The sequence below is a fragment of the Lolium rigidum genome, chromosome 4, assembly GCF_022539505.1.
Source record: "Lolium rigidum isolate FL_2022 chromosome 4, APGP_CSIRO_Lrig_0.1, whole genome shotgun sequence".
Classification (NCBI taxonomy): Eukaryota; Viridiplantae; Streptophyta; class Magnoliopsida; order Poales; family Poaceae; genus Lolium; species Lolium rigidum.
The window spans coordinates 271,269,201-271,290,498 of NC_061511.1; the positions used below are offsets into that span (position 1 = coordinate 271,269,201).

Below are 21,298 nucleotides of genomic sequence, written 5' to 3' on the forward strand. Positions count from 1 at the left end.
ATATTTGTCAGCAAACCCGGTTTTTCATGCAAGAGCTAAACACATCGAGATTGATTTTCATTTTGTTAGAGAAAGAGTGATGAAGAAGCAGCTTGACATAAGGTTCATTCCTTCCAAAGATCAGGTTGCTGATGGGTTCACAAAACCGCTTCCTGTAAAATGTTTTGAGGAGTTTAGATTTAATCTCAACTTGAGAAAGTTGTGATTAAGGGAGGGTGTTAGAAATAGTGTTTGAGTCGGTTGTTGTAGACTCGTATGTATTCAGGATTTCTCCCTATCCCTCTCGATGTACTCCTATATAAACCAAGACAGAAATACAATCTCGGTCATCCGAGTAGAATCAAACCTACCTGATCTTTTACAGTACCCACCCGATGATGTTACCTTTGGCCTAGTGTGGCATGTGGCCCTAGAGGGCGTCCTCCTCGGCGAAGTTCAGATAACAGTGTCATGGCTGCGAGGGCAGCACGAAGGCAGCTTGTGGATCTAGGCGGCGGGGTAAAGATGATCAAAGGCCAAGCTCTTATTATCTCCCATCAACAAGCTCATATGGGCACATGTTTTGGTCGTGTGTCATTGATAAGGTCACAAGTGTGCATGCTAACACTGGTCGGAATGCTAAACGTTCGGACTAAAGACGTTCTGATAAGTAATGTTTCTTGGTTCTTGTGCACAATACATGCATATTCGTTGCCGAGTGGTCTGGGACCCAACACATACAGGAGCATTTTTAGAGGGTCCAATTTTTTTGAATATTATCTAACTTAAATGGCGTGACCTAGCTGTTTTGGGGCCAAAAACGACTAACTCATTTCAGTCCAGCCAACCCACCAGTCTTTATAGTGCCCCAAATAAGCCTTCAAATATAGCGTGACTAAAAGGAGCCACCGAACTCAAAAAAAAAGGCCGGTCTTCGCGAAGGTCCAAAAGTCTCTCCGCATGCGACACATGACGCGTTGCGGGGTGGGACTACCTGGAGGCCGACCTCCACGAAGGGAACTTCGTCCCGCGCGGTTAACCTGCGTCCGACGCGTGTCGACTTCTCAGCGACGAACGAACCCACAACTCCCGCGCGTGTACCTCCCGCGCGACTCCGCACGTACGCGACTCAGCCTCCGCGCGTACGCTTGTACGTACACTCCCGCGCGAGGCACCAACACCCAAAAAAATCTAACGCAGAACTAGCTAGCTTTGCCAACACGAGTACGCTTCACGCACCAACACTCCCGCGCGATTACAATTACAGACACAACACGAGTACAGTCGCGCAGACGAGGAGGTACCACTGGTGGAAAAACAGGCTTCCGGGAAGCCCCATAAGTCGCGAAGGTAAAGGAACCGCGACTAATGGGGCCTTTAGTCGCGGTTCGTGTGGCGAACCGCGACCAAAGGCCTGGGCCCAGGGCGCACGGTGGCCAGCCGGTGCACGTGGGGGGCTTTAGTCGCGGTTGGCCAGCCCAACCACGACTAAAGGTGCTCCGAAGGCCTTTAGTCGCGGTTGGCCAGGCCAACCGGGACTAAAGCCCCTCCCCTATATATACCCATCCAAGCAGCCAACACTTAGCCATTTGGAGCCATTCTCTTCACAAACTTCACAAGTGAGTGTTAGGTTTGCTTTTGGTTCCTCTTATGCACATAAGGTGTTTGATGAAATGCCCCAAGAGCATGAAACAAACATGATATGAAGTGTTGGAGTCACACTTGAGCTTTCTCATTTATTTTTTCCTCCTCGATCGCGGTTAGCAACTTGAACCTTTGATATGTGTCATTGATAAAATATGCATGTGTGTGTAGTTCATTAATTGTTTAATTTATATTGTTTGTAGCTAGTTAGTTTAACAAATACATGATGGTTAATTATATATTTTATATTATAATAATGCAGATGAATCGGCAATGGATGTACGGTAACCGACTCTCCGGCGAGTTCGAGACGGGTTTGAAAGATTTCCTCGTAGTGGCTAATGCGAACAAGCAGGGGGTTTTGTTATCTCGTCCATGTGTTAAGTGTAAGAATCGGAAGGGTTACTCTTCCTCAAGAGATGTTCACATGCACCTGCTTCGGCACGGTTTCATGCCAAGCTATAATTGTTGGACCAAGCATGGAGAAAGAGGGGTTATAATGGAAGAAGATGAAGAAGGGGATGATTTCAATGATGAAAGCTATCTTTCTCATTTCGGTGATACTTTCATGGAGGATGCCGAAGGTGAAGGGGAAGGTGAAGAAGAGGCACGTGATGATCCCGTTGATGATCTTGGTCGGACCATTGCCGATGCACGGAGACGCCGCGAAACCGAAAAAGAGAGGGAGAATTTGGATCGCATGTTAGAGGATCACAGGAAGGCGCCGTACCCGGATGCGATGATGGTCCGAAAAAGCTGGGCTGCACACTCGGATTTGCTGAGATGGAAGGCACAGCAGGTGTAGCTGACTCGGCATTTGAAAACTTGCTGAAAATGTTGAAGAATATGTTTCCAAAGAATAACGAGTTGCCCGCCACTACGTACGAAGCAAAGAAGGTTGTCTCGCCCTCTAGGTTTAGAGGTTCGAAGATACATGCATGCATCAACGATCGCATCCTCTACCGCGGTGAATACGAGAATTTGAATGAATGCCCGGTATGCACCGCATTGCGTTATAAGATCGAGGCGATGACCCCGGTGACGATGTTGAGGGCCGTAAACCCAGGAAGAGGGTTCCCGCCAAGGTGATGTGGTATGCTCCTATAATACCACGGTTGAAACGTCTGTTCGTGGAACAAAGAGCATGCCAAGTTGTTGCGATGGCACAAAGAGGACCGTAAGTCGGACGGGGAGTTGAGACACCCCGCAGATGGAACGCAATGGAGAAAGATCGAAAGAGAGTTCAAAGATTTTGCAGCTGACGCAAGGAACATAAGATTTGGTCTAAGTACGGATGGCATGAATCCTTTTGGCGAGCAGAGCTCCAGCCATAGCACCTGGCCCGTGACTTTATGCATCTACAACCTTCCTCCTTGGTTGTGCATGAAGCGGAAGTTCATTATGATGCCAGTGCTCATCGATGTGTACCTAAGGCCATTAGTTGATGAGCTTTTACAGCTGTGGGGCAGACCTGGTGTCCGTGTGTGGGATGAGCACAAAGAAGAGGAATTTGACCTACGAGCGTTGCTTTTCGTAACCATCAACGATTGGCCTCGCTCTTAGTAACCTTTCGGACTCGTCAAATAAGGGATACAATGCATGCACGCACTGCTTACATGAGACCGAAAGTGTACATTTGCCAAATTGTAAGAAGAACGTGTACCTTGGGCATCGTCGATTTCTTCCGAAAGGTCATCCAAGTAAGAAAGAAAGGCAAGCATTACAACGGCAAGGCAGATCACCGGCCGAAGCCTCGCGAACACACCGGGTGCCGAGGTATTTGATATGGTCAAGGGTTTGAAAGTCATCTTTGGAAAGGGTCCCGGCGGACAATCGGTTCCGAAGGGAGCCGACGGGCACGTAGCCATGTGGAAGAAGAAATCTATATTCGGGAGCTAGAATATTGGAAAGTCCTAGAAGTCCGCTCCGCAATCGACGTGATGCACGTTACGAAGAATATTTGCGTGAACATCCTAAGCTTCTTGGGCGTGTATGGGAAGTCAAATGATACAAAGGAAGCACGGCAGGACCAAAGCAAAGTTTGAAAGACCCCGATGACTCCGCATCCGGAACGGTTTCAAGGTCGTGCCGCCTACGCTCCGACCAAAGAAGAGAAGGTCATCTTTTTTGAATGCCCGAGCAGCATGAAGGTCCCGTCGGATTCTCGTCCAATATAAAGGGAATAATAAACATGGCGGAGAAAAAGTTCCAAAACCCGAAGTCTCACGACCGCCACGTGATTATGACGCAATTGCTTCCGATTGCTTTGAGGGGCTCCTGCCGGAAAATGTTCGAGTAGCCATTGTGAAGCTATGTGCATTCCTCAATGCAATCTCTCGAAGGTAATCAATCCAGAAGTTCTACCACGGTTACGTAACGATGTGATCCAATGTCTTGTCGGTTTCGAGTTGGTGTTCCCGCCATCCTTCTTCAATATTATGACGCACCTCCTGGTTCACCTAGTCGATGAGATTTCCATTCTCGGTCCCGTATTTCTACACAATATGTTCCCTTCGAGAGGTTCATGGGAGTATTAAAGAAATATGTTCGTAACCGTGCTAGGCCGTAAGGAAGCATCGCCAAGGGCTATGGAAATGAGGAGGTAATTGAGTTTTGTGTTGACTTTGTTCCCGACCTTAAGCCGATTGGTCTTCCTCAATCGCGGCACGAGGGGAGACTAAGTGGAAAAGGCACGATCGGAAGGAAATCAATGATATGTATGGACGGCCATTCTCTCGACCGAAGCACACCACACAGCTTCCGACCAATTCCAGCTTGGTGGCTCCGTACTTTGAGAAACACAAGAATATTTTACGCTCGGACAACCCCGGGAAGCCTCGAATCCCGGATTAGGAAGGCCCACATGGAGACTTTCGGCAGCTTGGTTGAGAAAACATTTAATGAGTGACAATAAGGTTGTAGATCAGCCTGTACATGTTGGCCAAGACACCATCTTCGACTATAACGACTTTCCAAGGGTACGAGATAAATGGGAATACATTTTACACGATCGCCCAAGATAAAAAGAGCACCAACCAAAACAAGTGGTGTCCGCTTTGATGCAAGCAACCGAGAATGGGCAAAAGGTCACATATTATGGTTACATAGAGGAGATATGGGAACTTGACTATGGACCCTCCTTTAGGGTCCCTTTGTTCCGGTGCAAATGGTTCAAGCTAACAGGAGGTGGGGTAAAGGTGGACCAGCAATACGGAATGACAATGGTGGATTTCAACAATCTTGGTTACCTTGACGAACCATTCGTCCTAGCGAAAGATGTCGCTCAGGTTTTCTATGTGAAGGACATGAGTAGCAAACCGAGGAAACGGAAAGATAAGAAAACGATCGACACATCATGCGATGATCCAAAGCGCCACATTGTTCTTTCAGGGAAAAGAAACATCGTGGGAGTGGAGGACAAGACGAGACATGTCAGAAGATTATAATATGTTTGCTTAAATTCCGCCCTTCAAAGTGAACACCGACCCAAGCATTAAGTTAAATGATGAGGATGCTCCATGGATACGGCACAATCGTAAGCAAGCAGGGACACAAGGGAAGAAATGATGTGTAATAATTTATTATTGTACCAAACTTTGTTGAATGAATCATGTGAATTATATTACCCGTGATGTGTTTGGTGTCCATTTTCGAATGATTCAATTGACTCGAGATAGCACTGATGATACATGAAATTTGGAGTGACTAAGTCATACTCCCGCATACATGAAATTTGGAGTGACTAAGTCATACTCCCGCATATAGGAAATTTGGAGTGACTAAGTCATACTCCCGCATACATGAAATTTGGAGTGATTTAGTCATACTCCTGCCTAGGCGTATAATATGCATACTCGTAGTCTTCATAGCCGCCGCCGTTGTACCGGTAGTCGTCGCCTTCTAAGTTGCCGGCGTCGTCGTCGCCGCCGTCGGCCGCCGGCTGCCGGCGGCGCTCGTGGCTCGAACCGAGGGTAGCGCAGGCGGGGGATATCGCCGGCCGTGATGTAGTCCATGACGCTCGCGCAGTCCGGCCGTACCACCATAGCCGACGGCCGGCCTCGTGGAAGTTTCCAGCGAGCGCGACCGTCCTCCTCATACCCGGCGAGCGCCCTCTCACGCCGATTGATGAAGAAGGCGTCCCAAGCATGCTGGTTATCGGGATGCCGCGGGGATTCATCCGCTGCTCCGGCGTGAGGTCGAGGTAGTAGTGATTCGTGATGGCCGCCCGGCGCGCGGCACTCCCGAGGGACGGGAGGGACCGGCACGCCGCCGGCGCTTAGGCTCCAGCCCGGCAGGGACGCGGTAGCCCGGAGGGCAAGGGTAGTTCGAGGCGCAAAGCTCCTCCACCTCGCCGGTAGGTTAGAGTGGGTGCGGTGGAAGCCATGAGAGAGTGATGAGAGATTGTAGAGATGTGATGCTGACCAAGCCGGGCTACCTATATGTAGTGACAAATGGCGGGAAAAATGGGAGCGGGAAGACAGGAGGCGGGAAGAAAGAGGCGGGAAGAAAGTGGCGGGAAGAAATTGGCGGGAAAAAATTTGGCGGGAAGAAAGAGGCCGGAAGAAAGTGGCGGGAACAATTGGCGGGAAGAAATGGCGGGAAGAAATGGCGGGAAGACGAGGAGGGAAGAGGGGGTCGGCGGAAAGAGGCGGGAAGAGGGGGCCAACGAACTTTTGAATTGAATTAGTTTTATTTTTATGAATTTTTTGGTATATTATTTGTATTTTTAACATTTTGAAATGAATTAGTTTTATTTTTCTGAATTTTTTGATATATTATTTGTATTATTAACATTTTGAATTGAATTAGTTTTATTTTTATGAATTTTTTGGTATATTATTTGTATTTTTAACATTTTGAAATGAATTAGTTTTATTTTTCTGAATTTTTTGATATATTATTTGTATTATTAACATTTTGAATTGAATTAGTTTTTTTTTCTGATTTTTTTGGTATATTATTTGTATTTTCAACATTTTGAATTGAATTAGTTCTATTTTTCTGAATTTTTTGATATATTATTTGTATTTTTAAAATTTTGAATTGAATTAGTTTTATTTTTATGAATTTTTTGGTATATTATTTGTATTTTTAACATTTTGAAATGAATTAGTTTTATTTTTCTGAATTTTTTGATATATTATTTGTATTATTAACATTTTGAATTGAATTAGTTTTATTTTTCTGATTTTTTTGGTATATTATTTGTATTTTCAATATTTTGAATTGAAAAGAAAATTGAAAAGAAATTTGAAAAAGACCTTTAGTCGCGGTTGGGGACCCCAACCGCGACTAAAGGGTCTTTCCGCGGAACCGCTCAAATCCCGCGAAAATACCTTTAGTCGCGGTTGGGGTCCCCAACCGCGACTAAAGGGTTACTTTAGTCGCGGTTGGGGACCCCAACCGCGACTAAAGCCGCCACCCTATAAATATCGCGCCGCCCGCGGCGCATCGATCTCTCTCTTCCTCCTCGCGCTCGTCGCTCGATCCGCCGTCACTCGCCGCGCTCGTCGCTCACTCGCCGGCCGTCTCCGTCGCCTCGCCTCGCCGTCGCCGCACTCGCCGTCGCCGCCGCCGTCTCGTACGTCGCCGCCCCGCCCACACCTGTCGCGCGCGCGCCCGTGTCCGTGTCTCCGCCGCCGCTCGTAACGTCGCCGCCGCCGCGCTCGCAGTACTGAGAGAGATCGAGGAGAGGGAGAGAGAGCGCGGCGCCGTGGCCGCGCGCGCCGCTGCTCGCCGCCGCCGAGATGCTCGCCTGAGAGAGAGAGAGAGGAGAGAGGCCGGCCGGCGCGGCGCCGCCCCCGCGCGCGCGCGGTGAGAGACAGAGAGAGGGAGAGGAGAGCTAGCGCCCCGGCATTTTTTTTCTTTTTTTTTTAGTTTTTGTTCTTGTGAATTTTAAAACAAAAAATAACTAAAATTTGAGTTAAAAGTTTGTGTAAAATTAAAAAACTAAAATTTGACTTAAAAAGAACTACAATAATTTGACTTAAACGAATTAACGTGTTGTTAATTAAAATTGTAAACTAACTAAAATTTGACTAATTAAGTTTTCTTAAGCTAGTTACGAATTTTGATCACTAAAATTTTTACTAAAATTTGTTTTTTTAACTTAACTAAAAATTTTGTACACTAACAAAAGTTTGACTTAACAAAATTTAACAAATATGTAATATGTAACAAAATTTAACAAAACTTTAACTTAAGATAACTTAATGATCAAAATTTTAACTTAAGATAACTTAATGATCAAAATTCCGTAACTTAAGAAAACTTAATGATCTCGGTCACGCGGTCACCGCGGCGAGGGTTATGTGTCCTCGGCACCGCCACAGCCCTCTCGGTCACCGCCACACCGGTCTCTCGGTCACGCGGTCACCGCGTCCCCCTTTCGCCACCGCCACCGGTCTCTCGGTCACGCGGTCACCGCGTCCCCCTTTCGCCACCACCACCGTTCTCTCGGTCACGCGATCACCGCGTCGACCCCCTCTCGCCTCCCTCGTCGCCCTCTCTCTTTATATGTAGAAGAGATGTGATAATGCTGGCATATACACAATTAATTTGTTTTGACTACATGTTTTCAGGACCGACATATGGCGGGCGATAGAGCTGACCCGATTCTCGGACAACTATGATCCGGACGCCGAAGACCATATGTTCGGCATCATAAAAGGCGATATTCCTTTTGTGCCGACCGGAGAAGAAGAAGATGATATCGCTTCTTATCTCGAACCTTGAGTGTGAAGATGAAGGGCGCCGTCAGCAAGCGGATGATGCCGAAGAAACGTCGATAAACGACGATCTTCAATTGGAAGTAGCAACCACCTCCGGCGCCGAGGTATATATATATATATACATATTGAGCGTCCGGTGATACAACTAACCGATTTGAATAAATGTGTGTGTACTAACGCGCGCGACTCTCTTTCTTATTTTAGCCCTCGGCCGGATCGTCGAAAAAATCGAGTACGTCGTCGTCAAAGCGTGGCGCAACCAAGACGATGAAAGCAGGAGAAACATGCACCATCGATGTTGTCGACGAAGCAACCGGCAGGCCGCCGGAGCCCAAGCAAGAACGCCACCAAGTTTGTCGCCCAATGCGGAGCCGTTGTTAGAGACAACGTCTCGATCACCCGCCGAGAGTGGAATGAGCCAAAGAAGGCACGTGTTGGTTTCACTTTTGTCGAACGAGAGAGAAAAAAGATTGCTTCAACAAGCTTATGGAACATTTCGTTCTACCTCCGGAATACCGCAAATACGATGAGGAGGGTAACAAGATTGCGGAAAACAAGAAGAGGCGCAAGCTAGTCAAACAGTTCAGCTCTTTCTAGGATGGCCAACGCATTCCGGAAATACAAGAAAAATCTAGCCCATGACTTTGTCAACCAGGGCAAGACTCCGGATTTCAAAGGACAATATGAGAAACCGCAACATGATTGGCCAGAATTTGTGAAGCAAAAGAAATCGGAGCAGCTTCCTTGAACTATCGAAAAAAATAAGGAAAATGCGGCCAAGAAGGAGTACAATCATAAAATGGGGCCAGGAGGGTATCGCTTTTGGCAGCCTAAGTGGGAGAAGATGGAGAACGAGCCGAGGGCGCGAGGAATCCGTCCAGGTACGGAGGGATGGGACCCAAGGGCCAAAAGCTGGTGGTACGGGCATGGGGGATCGCCGAACCCGGAGACAGGGGAGTGTGTTTACCGGGGCAAAATAATTACACCCACCCAAAACCTTATTGAGGCAATGAGGGATGCTCAAGAGGGAGGATCAGGTTCAACAGAGAGAACGACGCCCCGACAAAAGCCCTCGGGAATCCCGAACACGGAGGACGTGTACGAGGCATGCCCGGGGACATTTCGTGGAAACTAGGGTTCCCCGCAAAGATGACCCGTACGGTTACGTAAGCCGTAAGAGAAAGATGGATCGGGATGCGGATGTTGTGGCGAAGTTGGTAACGGAAATGGATGTGATGAAGAAAACCGTGAGTGTACTAGTCGCCGAAAGAGATGCAGCTCGGGCGCAGCATGAAGATCATCCAATGGATCTCGGAAGCCAGCAGCGGAGAAGAAGCAGCGTGGCTTCCACGGAGGCCTCACCGGCCGGTGCACCGACGATCGAAATTACTCGCACCGGAGCCTCGGCCGGTGGTCGAGTTACTCGCACCGGAGCCTCCTCGCTACCCCGTGGACGATATAAAGGAGATGAAAGCATGTCATCTCGTATTATCCTATCGGGAACATGTCCATGAAGGTAGCCATCGGCAGTGCTTTACCACCTGGAGCACTCCACCACAACAACCCCATTCAAGATGGCTATGCTCGTGTGACGGTGGAGGAGATAGTCCAAGGGTTTGAGGACCCGGACATTGACATTGCTACACCCGAAGGGGTGAAAAGACTTGGAGATGTCAAGCGCCGGCTCATTCTATGGCGTAAGAAATTTATCAAGTTTCCAGGCGAGGCGCCAACAAGTCCACCCCGTACGGTGGTGGTGGTGGCGGTGGCGGTGACGGTGGCGGTGGCGGTGGCGGTGACGGTGGCGGTGGCGGTGACGGTGGCGGTGGTGCTTCACCTAATACACCTCATTCACGTCGGCAGACGCCGCCCCCGATCCTCGTCCGGCGGGTGATCGGACACCGGTACCGCCCCCAATCCACCTCCGGCGAAGAAGCGTAAGCAGTCCTTGGTTATTAACCCGGACCCTTACGTACCTAAGAAAACAAAGGTACCGGAGGTATCACTGAAGCCTCTCCCCAGGAGGTCTTGGGAAAGTAGTGCCGAGGAAGTCGAGGCGGGCGCGGCCGCTGATTTAGAGAAATGGAAGGCAAGCGTCCAGAAGAAAATAGAGGGCGAGCCCAAGCCGGCATATTCCGACAAGGAAAAGCGATGGGCTAAGTCATTTTTGAACACACCGTCCCAAGCCGCGAAGAATCTGCTCGACGACTATTTACGTGAACTTCGTAGGCAAGCACTCGCGTTCAAGAACAGGAAAGAGTTGGCGGAGAAGAAAGCCTTGAAGGACGAGGCCGAGTCAAAATTAGAAAGGGGGAAAGAAGTTGCCCAGCTCGGGGAACAAAGTAAACAATCGATCGCCCCGCTCATAGTGCAAGCCGCCGGTCCGGATGCCCCCGATATCATAGCAGCTTCGGCAGCACATGGATTGACTGTAGAAAGTGCCAGAAAACAAGCGGCCGACTTAGGTATCACTCTTCGTGCGGTGTTAGGCCTTGATGAGGCGCCAATGAAGGACGTAGTATTTTCATATGTGAAGAATGGCCCTCTCATCGAGCCTGCGCAGGAAGAGGATCTACCTCGACAAATGAAAGGTCTCGCTAAATTGGTACAAGGGTTACATAAAACATGAAAACGCCAAAGACTATATCTATGCGGAAGTTAAATATGTGCATCACTTCAAACGTTATCGGGTACAAATTCCTCCGAGTGAATTGTTCCAGCTTGTTCAATCTGCGCGAGCTCGACAAATCTATCATCAGTTGCTACGTTCGTAAGTGATTTATTAATTTCTACCCCATCTCGTTCATTGCCTCGCACTATATATATATATATTGTCCTAACTATCTTGTTGTGTACGCTATATATTATGCAGAATGAAGAAGCGGGAAATGCGAATAAGGAACATCCATGATGTTGGGTTCATTGACCCACACATCGTTAATTCATATGTGTTAGAATACCACCCCGCCGACGTGGAGGAAGACCTGTGGCGGTTTATTTGAAAACAGCAAGAGAAAAGTGATATTCTATTTCCTTACCATTTTGGGTGAGTGTTTCTGTCTTGAGCACATTCTCTTTTGTTTACTCCATGCATGGTATGTGGCTAATCGATGAGTTATGTATGACTGTGCATGTATCGTGTCCGTAGGTTCCACTGGATTCTTATGGTAATTAAAGTTCAGACCTCCTCAGTTCTCGTCCACGACTCTCTGAATATGGATCCGGCGCTTTGGGGCGACATGAGAAAAATGATGCAAAAGTAATTATTTTCATTCATTTGCGCTCTATATCGATCGGCCTATTTCGTTCATCATTTCCTAATATCAAGTAACTAATTAATAACTCTCTTGTTTATTTAATTTTCTTTGCCTCGTAGGGTTTGGAGACGGTTCGTAGATACCAAGGTCGGTGAATTCAAAAAAGAGCTACATTTTAAAATGGCGGTGCCGACGACCGGGGATACTCAGCCACCGGGGACCAATCTATGTGGATACTATGTTTGTGAGAGGATCCGGAGATACCGCAATGAGCGGGACCGGACGTGTGAGAACAACATCCTGAGGAATAACCTCCGGAAGACCCTTAGTCCAGAAGCTCGCTTCCGACCACTTCAAGAGGAACTAGCTGGATGGTTGGCGAGGGAAGTCATCGATCCTAGAGGAGAACACTATTACGATGACGTAGATCTTTATAGGCACCAGAATTAGTAACTAACTTGTTCAAAATTGTATATGGTCATCCGATATTGAATATATATTGTATATGGTCATCCGATATTGAATATATATTGTATATTACTCTTGAATTCTTTTTGGTTCTAATTTCAAATTTGTTTGAAATTGTACATTCATATGCATGTATGTATACAGTACCGTAGAATATGTGAAACTCCTTCAAAATTAAAACCCAAAAGAAATAAAATAATACAAATTAAAAAGAAACCAGATTTAGGGGGAGGGGGGGCTAAACCCTAAACCCTGCGGAGGCCTTTAGTCGCGGTTGGCCAGAAGAACCGCGACTAAAGGTCCTCCGCCCGGCGCTCGCCTGAGGCCCACGTGGATGGGCCTTTAGTCGCGGTTCGTGAGGAACCGCGACTAAAGAGGGGGCCTTTAGTCGCGCTACTTTGGTCGCGGTTGGGCCACCGCGACTAATGGCAGTTGCCAACCGCGACCAAAGCCCCTTTTTCCACCAGTGTACAGTCGTGCACACGAGCAGGTACAGTCACGCACAACACACGAGTACAATTGAACTCACATGCGAGTACAGGTACAGTCACGCACACGAGCAGGTACAGTCACGCACAACACACGAGTACAGTTGAACACACAGGCGACTACAAGTACAGTCACGCATACGAGCAGGTACAGTCGTGCACACGAGCAGGTACAGTCACGCACAACACACGAGTACAATTGAACACACGAGCGAGTACAAGTACAATCACGCAGACGAGCAGGTACAAACACACATACGAGCAGGTAAAGTCATGAACACAAGTAAGTACATGTACAGAAGTACAGTGGCGCACACGAGCAGGTACAGTCGCACGTAAGTACAGGTACAGTCCCGCACACGGGCGGGTACAGTTAGCAAGTAAAGGGAAAAATTGCACCAAATACACTAAAAACAGAAGTACTTATCAGTTAAAACCATGGAAAAAAATAGCGTGCTATTCCAACGCTAATAGCACGCTATAGCATATCTGGAGAGCCGACGCTACGGTATTTCGGCGCTATAGCGTGCTATTCGCGTTAATAGCACGCTATAACATGCTAATAGCGTATTTTTAGACCCACGCTATTTAGTTATAGCGCACTATTTTTTTCCTTGGTTAAAACACGAGTACAGTTAGGTACACACCACAGGTACAATCATAATATTATTGGAAGTACGAAAAAAAGTATCCCCAAACCTATCAACATGGGATCTAGTTTTGAAGATCTCGACGCGAGGATCTCAAAAGTGAAAACGGTTCGCAATTTGGACTTACGGTTCTCAAGATATTTCATTTTGAAAAAACGAATCCAGAAGAAAAAGGGAAAAACTGACACAACTCAGTCTTCTCTCTCCTCCCCCATCCCAACCTTGCTTCCCCTTGCGACACGTGACGAGCAGGGAGACCACTTCCCAGGGATTTTCTGGCACCACAGCGCTCCACTTGTCGCGTGCGGAGCGAGTTGCCTTCCCTTCGCGAATGTCGGCCTTTTCTAGAGATTTCGCGCGTTGTGGTGCCGGAATTTTGGTGGGAAGTAGTCTCCCTGCTTGCCAAGTGTCGCAAAGAGAAGCAAAGTGGGATATGAGAGGAGAGAGAAGGACAGGGGATGGTCCAGTTTTCCCTTTATTTTTTAGATTCATTTTTTCAAAATGAAATATCTTGCGAACCATAAGTCCAAATTACGAACCGTTTTCACTTTTGAGATCGTCGCGTCGAGATCTTCAAAACTAGATCTCATATTGATAGGTTTCGAGATACTTTTGTTTCGTACTTCCAATATTAATGTGATTGTACTCGTGGTGTACCTATATGTATTTGTGCTTCAACTGATAAGTACTTCTGTTTTCAGTGTATTTATGTAGTTTTTCCCTTTACTCAATAATTGTACTTACTCGTGAGCGCTACTATACCTGTGTTTTTGTACTAGTACTTACTCGGGTGCGCGACTGTGCTTCTGTACCAGTATTCGCCCGTGTGCGCGACTGTAATTCTGTACCAGTACCTGGTCGTGTATGCGACTGTACCTGCTTGTGTATGCGACTGTACCTGCTCGTGCGCGCGACGGTGCCTGCTCGTATGCGTGACTGTACCTTGTCGTGTGCGGAACTGTACTTATGTACATGTACTTGGTTGTGTGCGACTGTACCTACTCGTGTGTTTTTTGTACTTGTACTCGCATGTGTGTAACTGTACTCGTGTGTTCTATGTAACTATATGCGTGCGTTGTATGTAATTGTACTCGTAAGTTGTACATAATTGTAGCCGTGTGTTCTATACAATTGTATTGGCGCGTGTACGTAAGTATACAATTATAATTATGTGTTATGTATAAGTGTAACTTGTAACTGTGCGAGGCGTGTCGAAAATTAAGAAAGATGAGGTTACATGCAAGCTAGCAGTGAGATGCGCGGGAGTTGACGTGGGGCGAGGCACGCACACGGTGACGTACGCGCGCGGTGTGGGACGAGTACGCGCGCAGCGCGGGACGAGTACTCGGCGCGGGACGAATGCGTGCGGGGACGATGTACGCGCGCAACGCGGGATGAGTACGCGGCGTGGGACGAGTACGCGTGAGGCGACTTACGCGCCGGCATGGGACTGAAGCGGAAAGAACGCGCCGCCACGCGTAGTTACGTGGTGGGTCTAATTTTCCTTCGCAAAGGTCGGTCTTTAGGTAGTGGTACCCCGATATTTAAAAGTTGTTCAAAATGTTGGAAGTGCTTAAAAGTTTTTCTAAAGGCCATTTAGGTTAAAGAAGTCCATAATCGTCGGGCCTGCGCACTAAAGCCAGGACGGGTACCAGGTCAGCAGCCTTCTAAACATGATGGACTTCTGTTTTTTGAGAACGTGAGCCCTTGCATTTGCCGGGCACGCCTACATATCACCTTAAGCGGCGATCGGAACGCTTCCGCTCAGGGAATCAGTGGTCCGGAGTAAGATGGGCCCAGCCCATGTTAGGTACGTGCACCAGTTTAGGCAGTAGTTTCTTTGAACTTGTTCGAGTACGTGCACCAGTTTACATAGTAGTTTCTTTAAACTCATTTCAGTATGTTCAGATACAAAACTGAAAATGTTCTAGTCTGAAAAAGTTCAAATTTAAATAATGTTCAAATAGGGAAAAATTCAAAATTTTAAAATGTTCAGAGTCAAATGTGTTCAAATAATTTCTTGAATTTAAAAATATTCAATTTTTAAAATTGTTCAAATTCCAAAATTGTTTGAATCAAAAAAATGTTCATAATAAAAAATTCAAACAAAAAATGTTGATATTTAAAAATGTTCAAATTTTAAATTGTTCAAATTTGGAAAAGGCGAGCCTCAAAAACCTGCTAATGGGTTGGGACCATTTAACGTGGCGAGCCTAGTTCGGTCGTACATTCCAGAGTTGATCGCGTCGCTATCTGTTGGCTCCAAAAAAAATTGGAGGTTTTTTCTTGAAAAATATTCGAATATTGAATAAATGTTTAAATTTGAAAATTGTTTAACATTTGAAAAGAATGTTCAGATTTTCTAAAAAAATTGAAAAATGTTCAAACTTGAAAATTGTTTAGATCTAAAAATTGTTCAAAATAAAAAATACTTTAAATTTGAAAATTATTCAAATGTTAATTTTGTAAATGTTCAAATTTAAAAATTGTCCAAACTTCAAAAAATATCAAATATGAAAATAGTTAAAAATCAAAAAATATTCGGATTTAAAATTGTTGAAAATGAAAAATGTTCGAAGTTAAAAATTGTTAAATCAAATCTAAAAAAGTTCAAACTTGAAAAAAAGTTTAAAAAAAAAACGTTTGAATAAACCAGGAACTGGAGTGGAATAAGCAACTGAACCCAAAAAATAACTGAAAGAAATCGGGAAAACAGAAGAAAAAACGAAGGAAACTTCTGGCGTCGCTAATGGGCCGGCCCAGCCTACCGCGCTCTGAGCGGAGCGAAGAATGGCGCCCGCTATGAGCGGGGAATAGGTTTCGCCGGATTTGCCCCGCAGGTCGTACCAACCAACACAAAACATCCAGGTTTATACACCCCTGGTACTGGTACTCTTTTTTCCGGCGGCGCGGCCAAAACAAGAAAGGAATTATACCTGCGCGTGGCCAAAACGAGAAAGGAAACCGAGCGAATATACAGCCTGTACCCATTATTCCACCCTCTCGACGCCGTCCTATAAAAGCAAGCAAAGCGAAGCAAATGAGCCGAATCCATTCCCACCCTCTTCCTCCACCACGCCACGCGCTCTCTCCCATCTAGCCGGCGGCGGATCTAGCTCCTCGATTCCACGGCTATGTCTCGCTACGCCTCTTCCTCCTCCTCCAACCCCACTCGAACCAACCATTCTCTCTTCGTGGACGTGGACGAACTCCCTTCGCCGACCCCGTCGTCGCCGGTTCATCTCGCTGCACAGCGACCACATCCTGCCATTGACGTGGAGGAACTCCCTTCGCCGACCCCGTCGCCGGTCCGTCTCGCTGCACACCGACCACGTCCTTTCATTGACCTGGAGGAGCTCCCTTCGCCGACTTCTCCGCCGCCGAACCCCACCTCCACGCAGCACATGGCGACGTCTCAGCTGGCAGCCTCCTCGTCCAAGCCCAAGATCACCAGGCCCCTCACCATGGATGCCATGATCCAGGACATCTCTTCACGCCGCGACGCGCTCGTCCGAGCCCTCACAACCGGTTCGTGGACCTAACACTCTCCTTACTAGTTATCACCTACTATGTTCCATACACAGATCGATCTAACGCTTTTGCCTTGCTCTCCTTAATTTTGTGGCCTTGCAAGTGCAGATCAGGAAGAGTTCTTTCGTTTATGTGACCCGGCCGCCGGTAAGACATCTCGCGGTCTCAGTTCCCAATTCTAAAGCGCATCATGTGGTTGATCCGTTTGACTGATGTATCGATTGATCGGGTTTCATTTTCTGGTTGCAGGTCGGAAACCCTTGCTCTTGTATGGCCACGCCGACGGGAGCTGGGAGGTGACAGGGCCGGAGGAGGATGCGCCGCCAGACATGCCAGAACCAGCCGCGGGCCTCAACCTTGTGCGGGATGACATGACCCGTTTTGACTGGCTCTCTCGCGTCGCCGTCCGCGCCGACGCCTGGCTCGCCGGCCTCACCCAATACTTCGGCGCCACTCTCAACGCCAACCAAAAGTACGTACCTACTGGAAACCGTTAAACCCTGTGTCATGTGCTCGCAGGATATGCATGAAGTATGTTTACATAAAAGTTTCAAAATTTACTCTTTGGATATATATATATGTTCAACACATGTGAAAAAAAAGTTCCCAGATCCATGAAAGAACGAGCACCTAGAACTTGAGGGGCAAACAATTTTTTTATGACGGGTGATTTTCCTATCAAAATGATCAAGCATGCATAAGATTCTATTAAAACTAGTACATTATATAATATATCCTGCCCACTCTTAGTTTATTCTTAAACCTTCATAATATGTTTTCTTTAGAATGATGGTGGGGGTAGCAGCAGTAGCTAGACGATTAGTCCAGTAAAAACAATCTACAATGCATGTTTTCTTTAGTGCATGATTCTACCATGCATGAAATTTGCGTGGAAGATTTTTATACCCATTGCATATTCAACAGTTTAATTAGCTTTTCTTTCTTTTTTCAGGATGCATTTATTTGATATGCTGATCGATTTGCCAACTGTCTACGAAACATTTGAGAAATGCTACAAAGATGATTCTGTTTTGCTCCCAACAAATATGCCACCATCTTCTGACTTGGGGCAAAATGTTTCCAATCCAAACAAGGACTCCACCATACCTGCTGAAGAGAACGTACCACTAGGTCCTGGCCTAATGCAAAATGTGTCCAATCCAAAGAGTGGGTCTTGGACACATGATGAAGACAGTGATGAGGAGCTGGAAGTTAGCGATCAAACCTTTTGCGGAGCTTGTGGTGCTCCATACCATGCCAATGGATTTTGGATCGGCTGTGACTTCTGTGATCGGTGGTTCCATGGGAAGTGTGTGAAGATAAAAGCCTCTGAAGCACAACACATCTGTCAGTACAAGTGTCCTGACTGCATGCAAAACGAGATTGGAGAATAGTAAACAATATGTGTGCACCTTTTGTGTTCTAGGGAGAAGATAGTGGAAGAAGCATTCCATTCTTTTCTTTTAGTTTTATCCGGCTTTGGATCTAAGTTACTACAACATCTACAATCATTATAAGAGAAGAGAGTGTTTTTTTTCTTGGTAAGGCTACATGCTTGACTAATAAGTATCGAGCCTATATAATCAAATCTTATATTGTCTACTGTTGCACTAAATGAAGTGTACTTATATGAAATTACACTGTCGGAGAAAAACCAAATTGTCCATCTATCTATTATATACTAAAAGCAATATCAGGAGATTTTTTTTGGAGACACCATGTTAACCGATATCATCAAAATTATTTTAACTATTAGATTACATTACTTTTGTGTCAAAGTACGTACACCCTTTTTGTCAAAGAACGTTTGTTAGTACATCCCAACACGTTTCTAGGAAAAAAAAAGTCCAAGTAAATGTCTGTATCCACATATGCAAGATAAAAGAATGTACAATTCCAGCTGATTCTAAAGAATTACCAGAGAAATGAATATTTTTTCAACTCTCCATAGACGTAAAACATCTAATGTTTGTTCTAGCAGCTTCCCTAGGACGTACTGGGAAAGAACGGAAACAAAAGTCCTAATTCTTACTAGGCAAACTCTTAGCCCTCTTTCACCAATGTAGGATATACATGAAGCATTTTTACAAGAAAATTTCAACATTTCGCTTTGGATTTACTATATATATTCAATACTTGGGAAACAATAACCAGATCCATGAAGAAATTATATATAAACAAGCACTTAGAACTTGGGCAAACAATTTCTGCTTTATGACCGGCAATTTTCCTATAAAAATGTTTGGCAAATCTATGTATTTTCCTATCAAAATGATGTGCAAATAAAATGTATTCAAAACAAGCATACACCAGATTTTCTTAGAAAGAATACGGAGTACATTATACAACATATGTTGCCCCTCTTATTCTATTTTCCAACCGTCATATTATGTTTTCGCAAAAAAAAAATCATATTATGATTTTTTGGAATGACGGCGGGGGGTAGCTGAAGTAGACGAGTAGTCATGCACAAATAATTGTCGAGTTTGATTCATTCTAAGTTCATTTAGTTAGATCTTGATTAATTCCTAGTTCTACAATGCATAATGTTAAGTTTGTGTGGATGTTTTTTATACCCATTGCATATGGAACAATTTAATTAGCTTTTCCTAGTTTCTCAGGAAGCATTTATTTGATATGATGATCGATTTGCCAACTGTCTATGAAACATTTAAACAGTCCTACAAACATGATTCTGTTCGACTCCCAACAAATATGCTACTTTCACTAAATCTGATGCAAAGTATGTACAAGCCAAACAACTCATCTGGGGTACCTTCTGAAGAGAACACACCACAATCTTTGGACTTGCCGCAAAATGTGTCCAATCCAAACATGGACTCTAGCACACCTGCTCAAGCGATCTTGCCACTATCTCCTGTCCTAATGCAAAATGTAGCCGGTCAAAACAATGACTCGATCTAGGACATATGTTGAAGAGAATTTGAAGCAGCTTGAAGCTTCTATGAAACTTTTTGTGTATCTGCTAGTTCCATGGATAGTGTGTGAAGATAAGCGCCTCAATTCGGCTCCCGAGTGCGTATGCTCCCTCTACCAACAAAACATATTTTGAAGTGTGGAAAAATTTTGACAAAAAATTCTACATGTACATCTCCATAATATGTGTGTATGCGTCAAGTTTCATGAAAAAATAATATTTTTTGTGGCCTATGTAAAAAACAGAAAACTTATCCAATGAAAAGCATTGTTTTCAGCACTGAATTTTGTCTTTTTTACACACGTCACATGATAAGTTCATTTTTTATGAAACGACTTTGTGAGCGCGTAGCACGTGAAGATGTACGTGCGAATTTTTTGTTTCAATTTTTTTGAAATTTAAAATATGTGTAAGATGCATTTCAAAATATAGGGAGCATATGCTCTCATGTTCCAAAACACCACTCCCAATACATTTCGGAAATTATTACAAGTGTTTTGACTGCGTGCGGCAGTATATTTGAGAGTACTATACAGTGCTTGCGCACGTGGGAGAAGCATTCCGTTCTTTTCTGTGCATTTTACCCGGCTTCATGCAGATCTAAATTGTTACAACGCCTACAATCCTTATAAGAGAAGTCTGCGTGCTTTTTAAAATGTTTTTTTAGAACTAACTCTTTTTATTGGTAATGCTAAATGCTTGACTATGCAAGCCGATTAATTATTTAAATCTTATATAATCAACTCAAATGCTGTCTACTGGTGCATCACATCAAGTGTTTTTATATGAAATAAACATATTATGAAATTCCCACAGTCGGAGAAAAACTAAATTGTCCATTCGGTGAAAGGTATGAACTCGGCATATTATACATGCATGGCCACATTTCACTCACAAAATAATTGAGAACTAGATTCGATATGAATGTGAGAACTGCATCACATCAAGGTGCTATTGTGCGGGGGAAGATACCGGACCTACTAGATTTAGTGGTGCACCTTACACACCATCCATCCCGTGAAATTGGAACAGTAACGGTGAAAATTATGACCGGTGAAAATTTAACCTGGACGAACTCCCTTTGCCGGTCCCGTCGCAGGTGCAACTCGGTGCAAAACAACCACGTCCTGTCATTGACCTAGAGGAACTCCCTTCGCCGACCTCTTCGCCAGCGAACCGCATGTCCATGTAGCACATGGAGACGTCTCTGCTGGCAGCCTCCTCGTCCAAGCCCAAGTTCACCAGGCCCCGAACCATGGACGCCTTGATCAGGACATCTCTTCACGCCGCGACGCGCTCGTCCGAGCCCTCACAACCGGTTCATCGCCCTAATTAGCACTCCTAGCTTAGTTATCTCCTACTACTATGTTTCACACGCAGATCGATTTAACGCTTCACTTGCTCCCGTTCTGTTGCCTTGCGAGTGGAGATGAGGAAGAGTTCTTTTACGAGAGCATCTCCAGCCGCGTCTCCCAAAGCATCCTAAAGGATGTTGGATCAAGCATTTGGAGAACGTGTTTTATCATTACCGTGTTTGGGGACGTTTGGGGGACGTCGCTCCTAGCCGCGTCCCCAAACGCCGCCCCTAAACTTTTTAAAATATTAAAATACT

At 45.5% G+C, this 21,298-nt stretch overlaps 1 protein-coding gene across 1 annotated transcript; it reads left to right on the forward strand.

Moving 5' to 3' along the window:
* The first annotated feature begins 16,621 nt into the window (after positions 1–16,621).
* Positions 16,622–18,142, forward strand: LOC124648775 (PHD finger protein ALFIN-LIKE 3-like). Its single transcript, XM_047188482.1, has 4 exons — positions 16,622–16,745; positions 16,857–16,895; positions 16,998–17,220; positions 17,701–18,142. The coding sequence occupies exons 1-4, from the start codon at positions 16,622–16,624 to the stop codon at positions 18,140–18,142; spliced, it is 828 nt and encodes a 275-aa protein (XP_047044438.1).
* Positions 18,143–21,298: the final 3,156 nt, after the last annotated feature.

Bases quoted from the DNA above. Each gene is read 5' to 3' on its own strand.
- LOC124648775 (XM_047188482.1), top strand. From the start codon at position 16,622: ATGGCGACGTCTCAGCTGGCAGCCTCCTCGTCCAAGCCCAAGATCACC. The intron at 16,746-16,856 runs GTTCGTGGACCT...TTGCAAGTGCAG, and splicing joins CGTCCGAGCCCTCACAACCG to ATCAGGAAGAGTTCTTTCGT. The intron at 17,221-17,700 runs GTACGTACCTAC...TTCTTTTTTCAG, and splicing joins ACTCTCAACGCCAACCAAAA to GATGCATTTATTTGATATGC.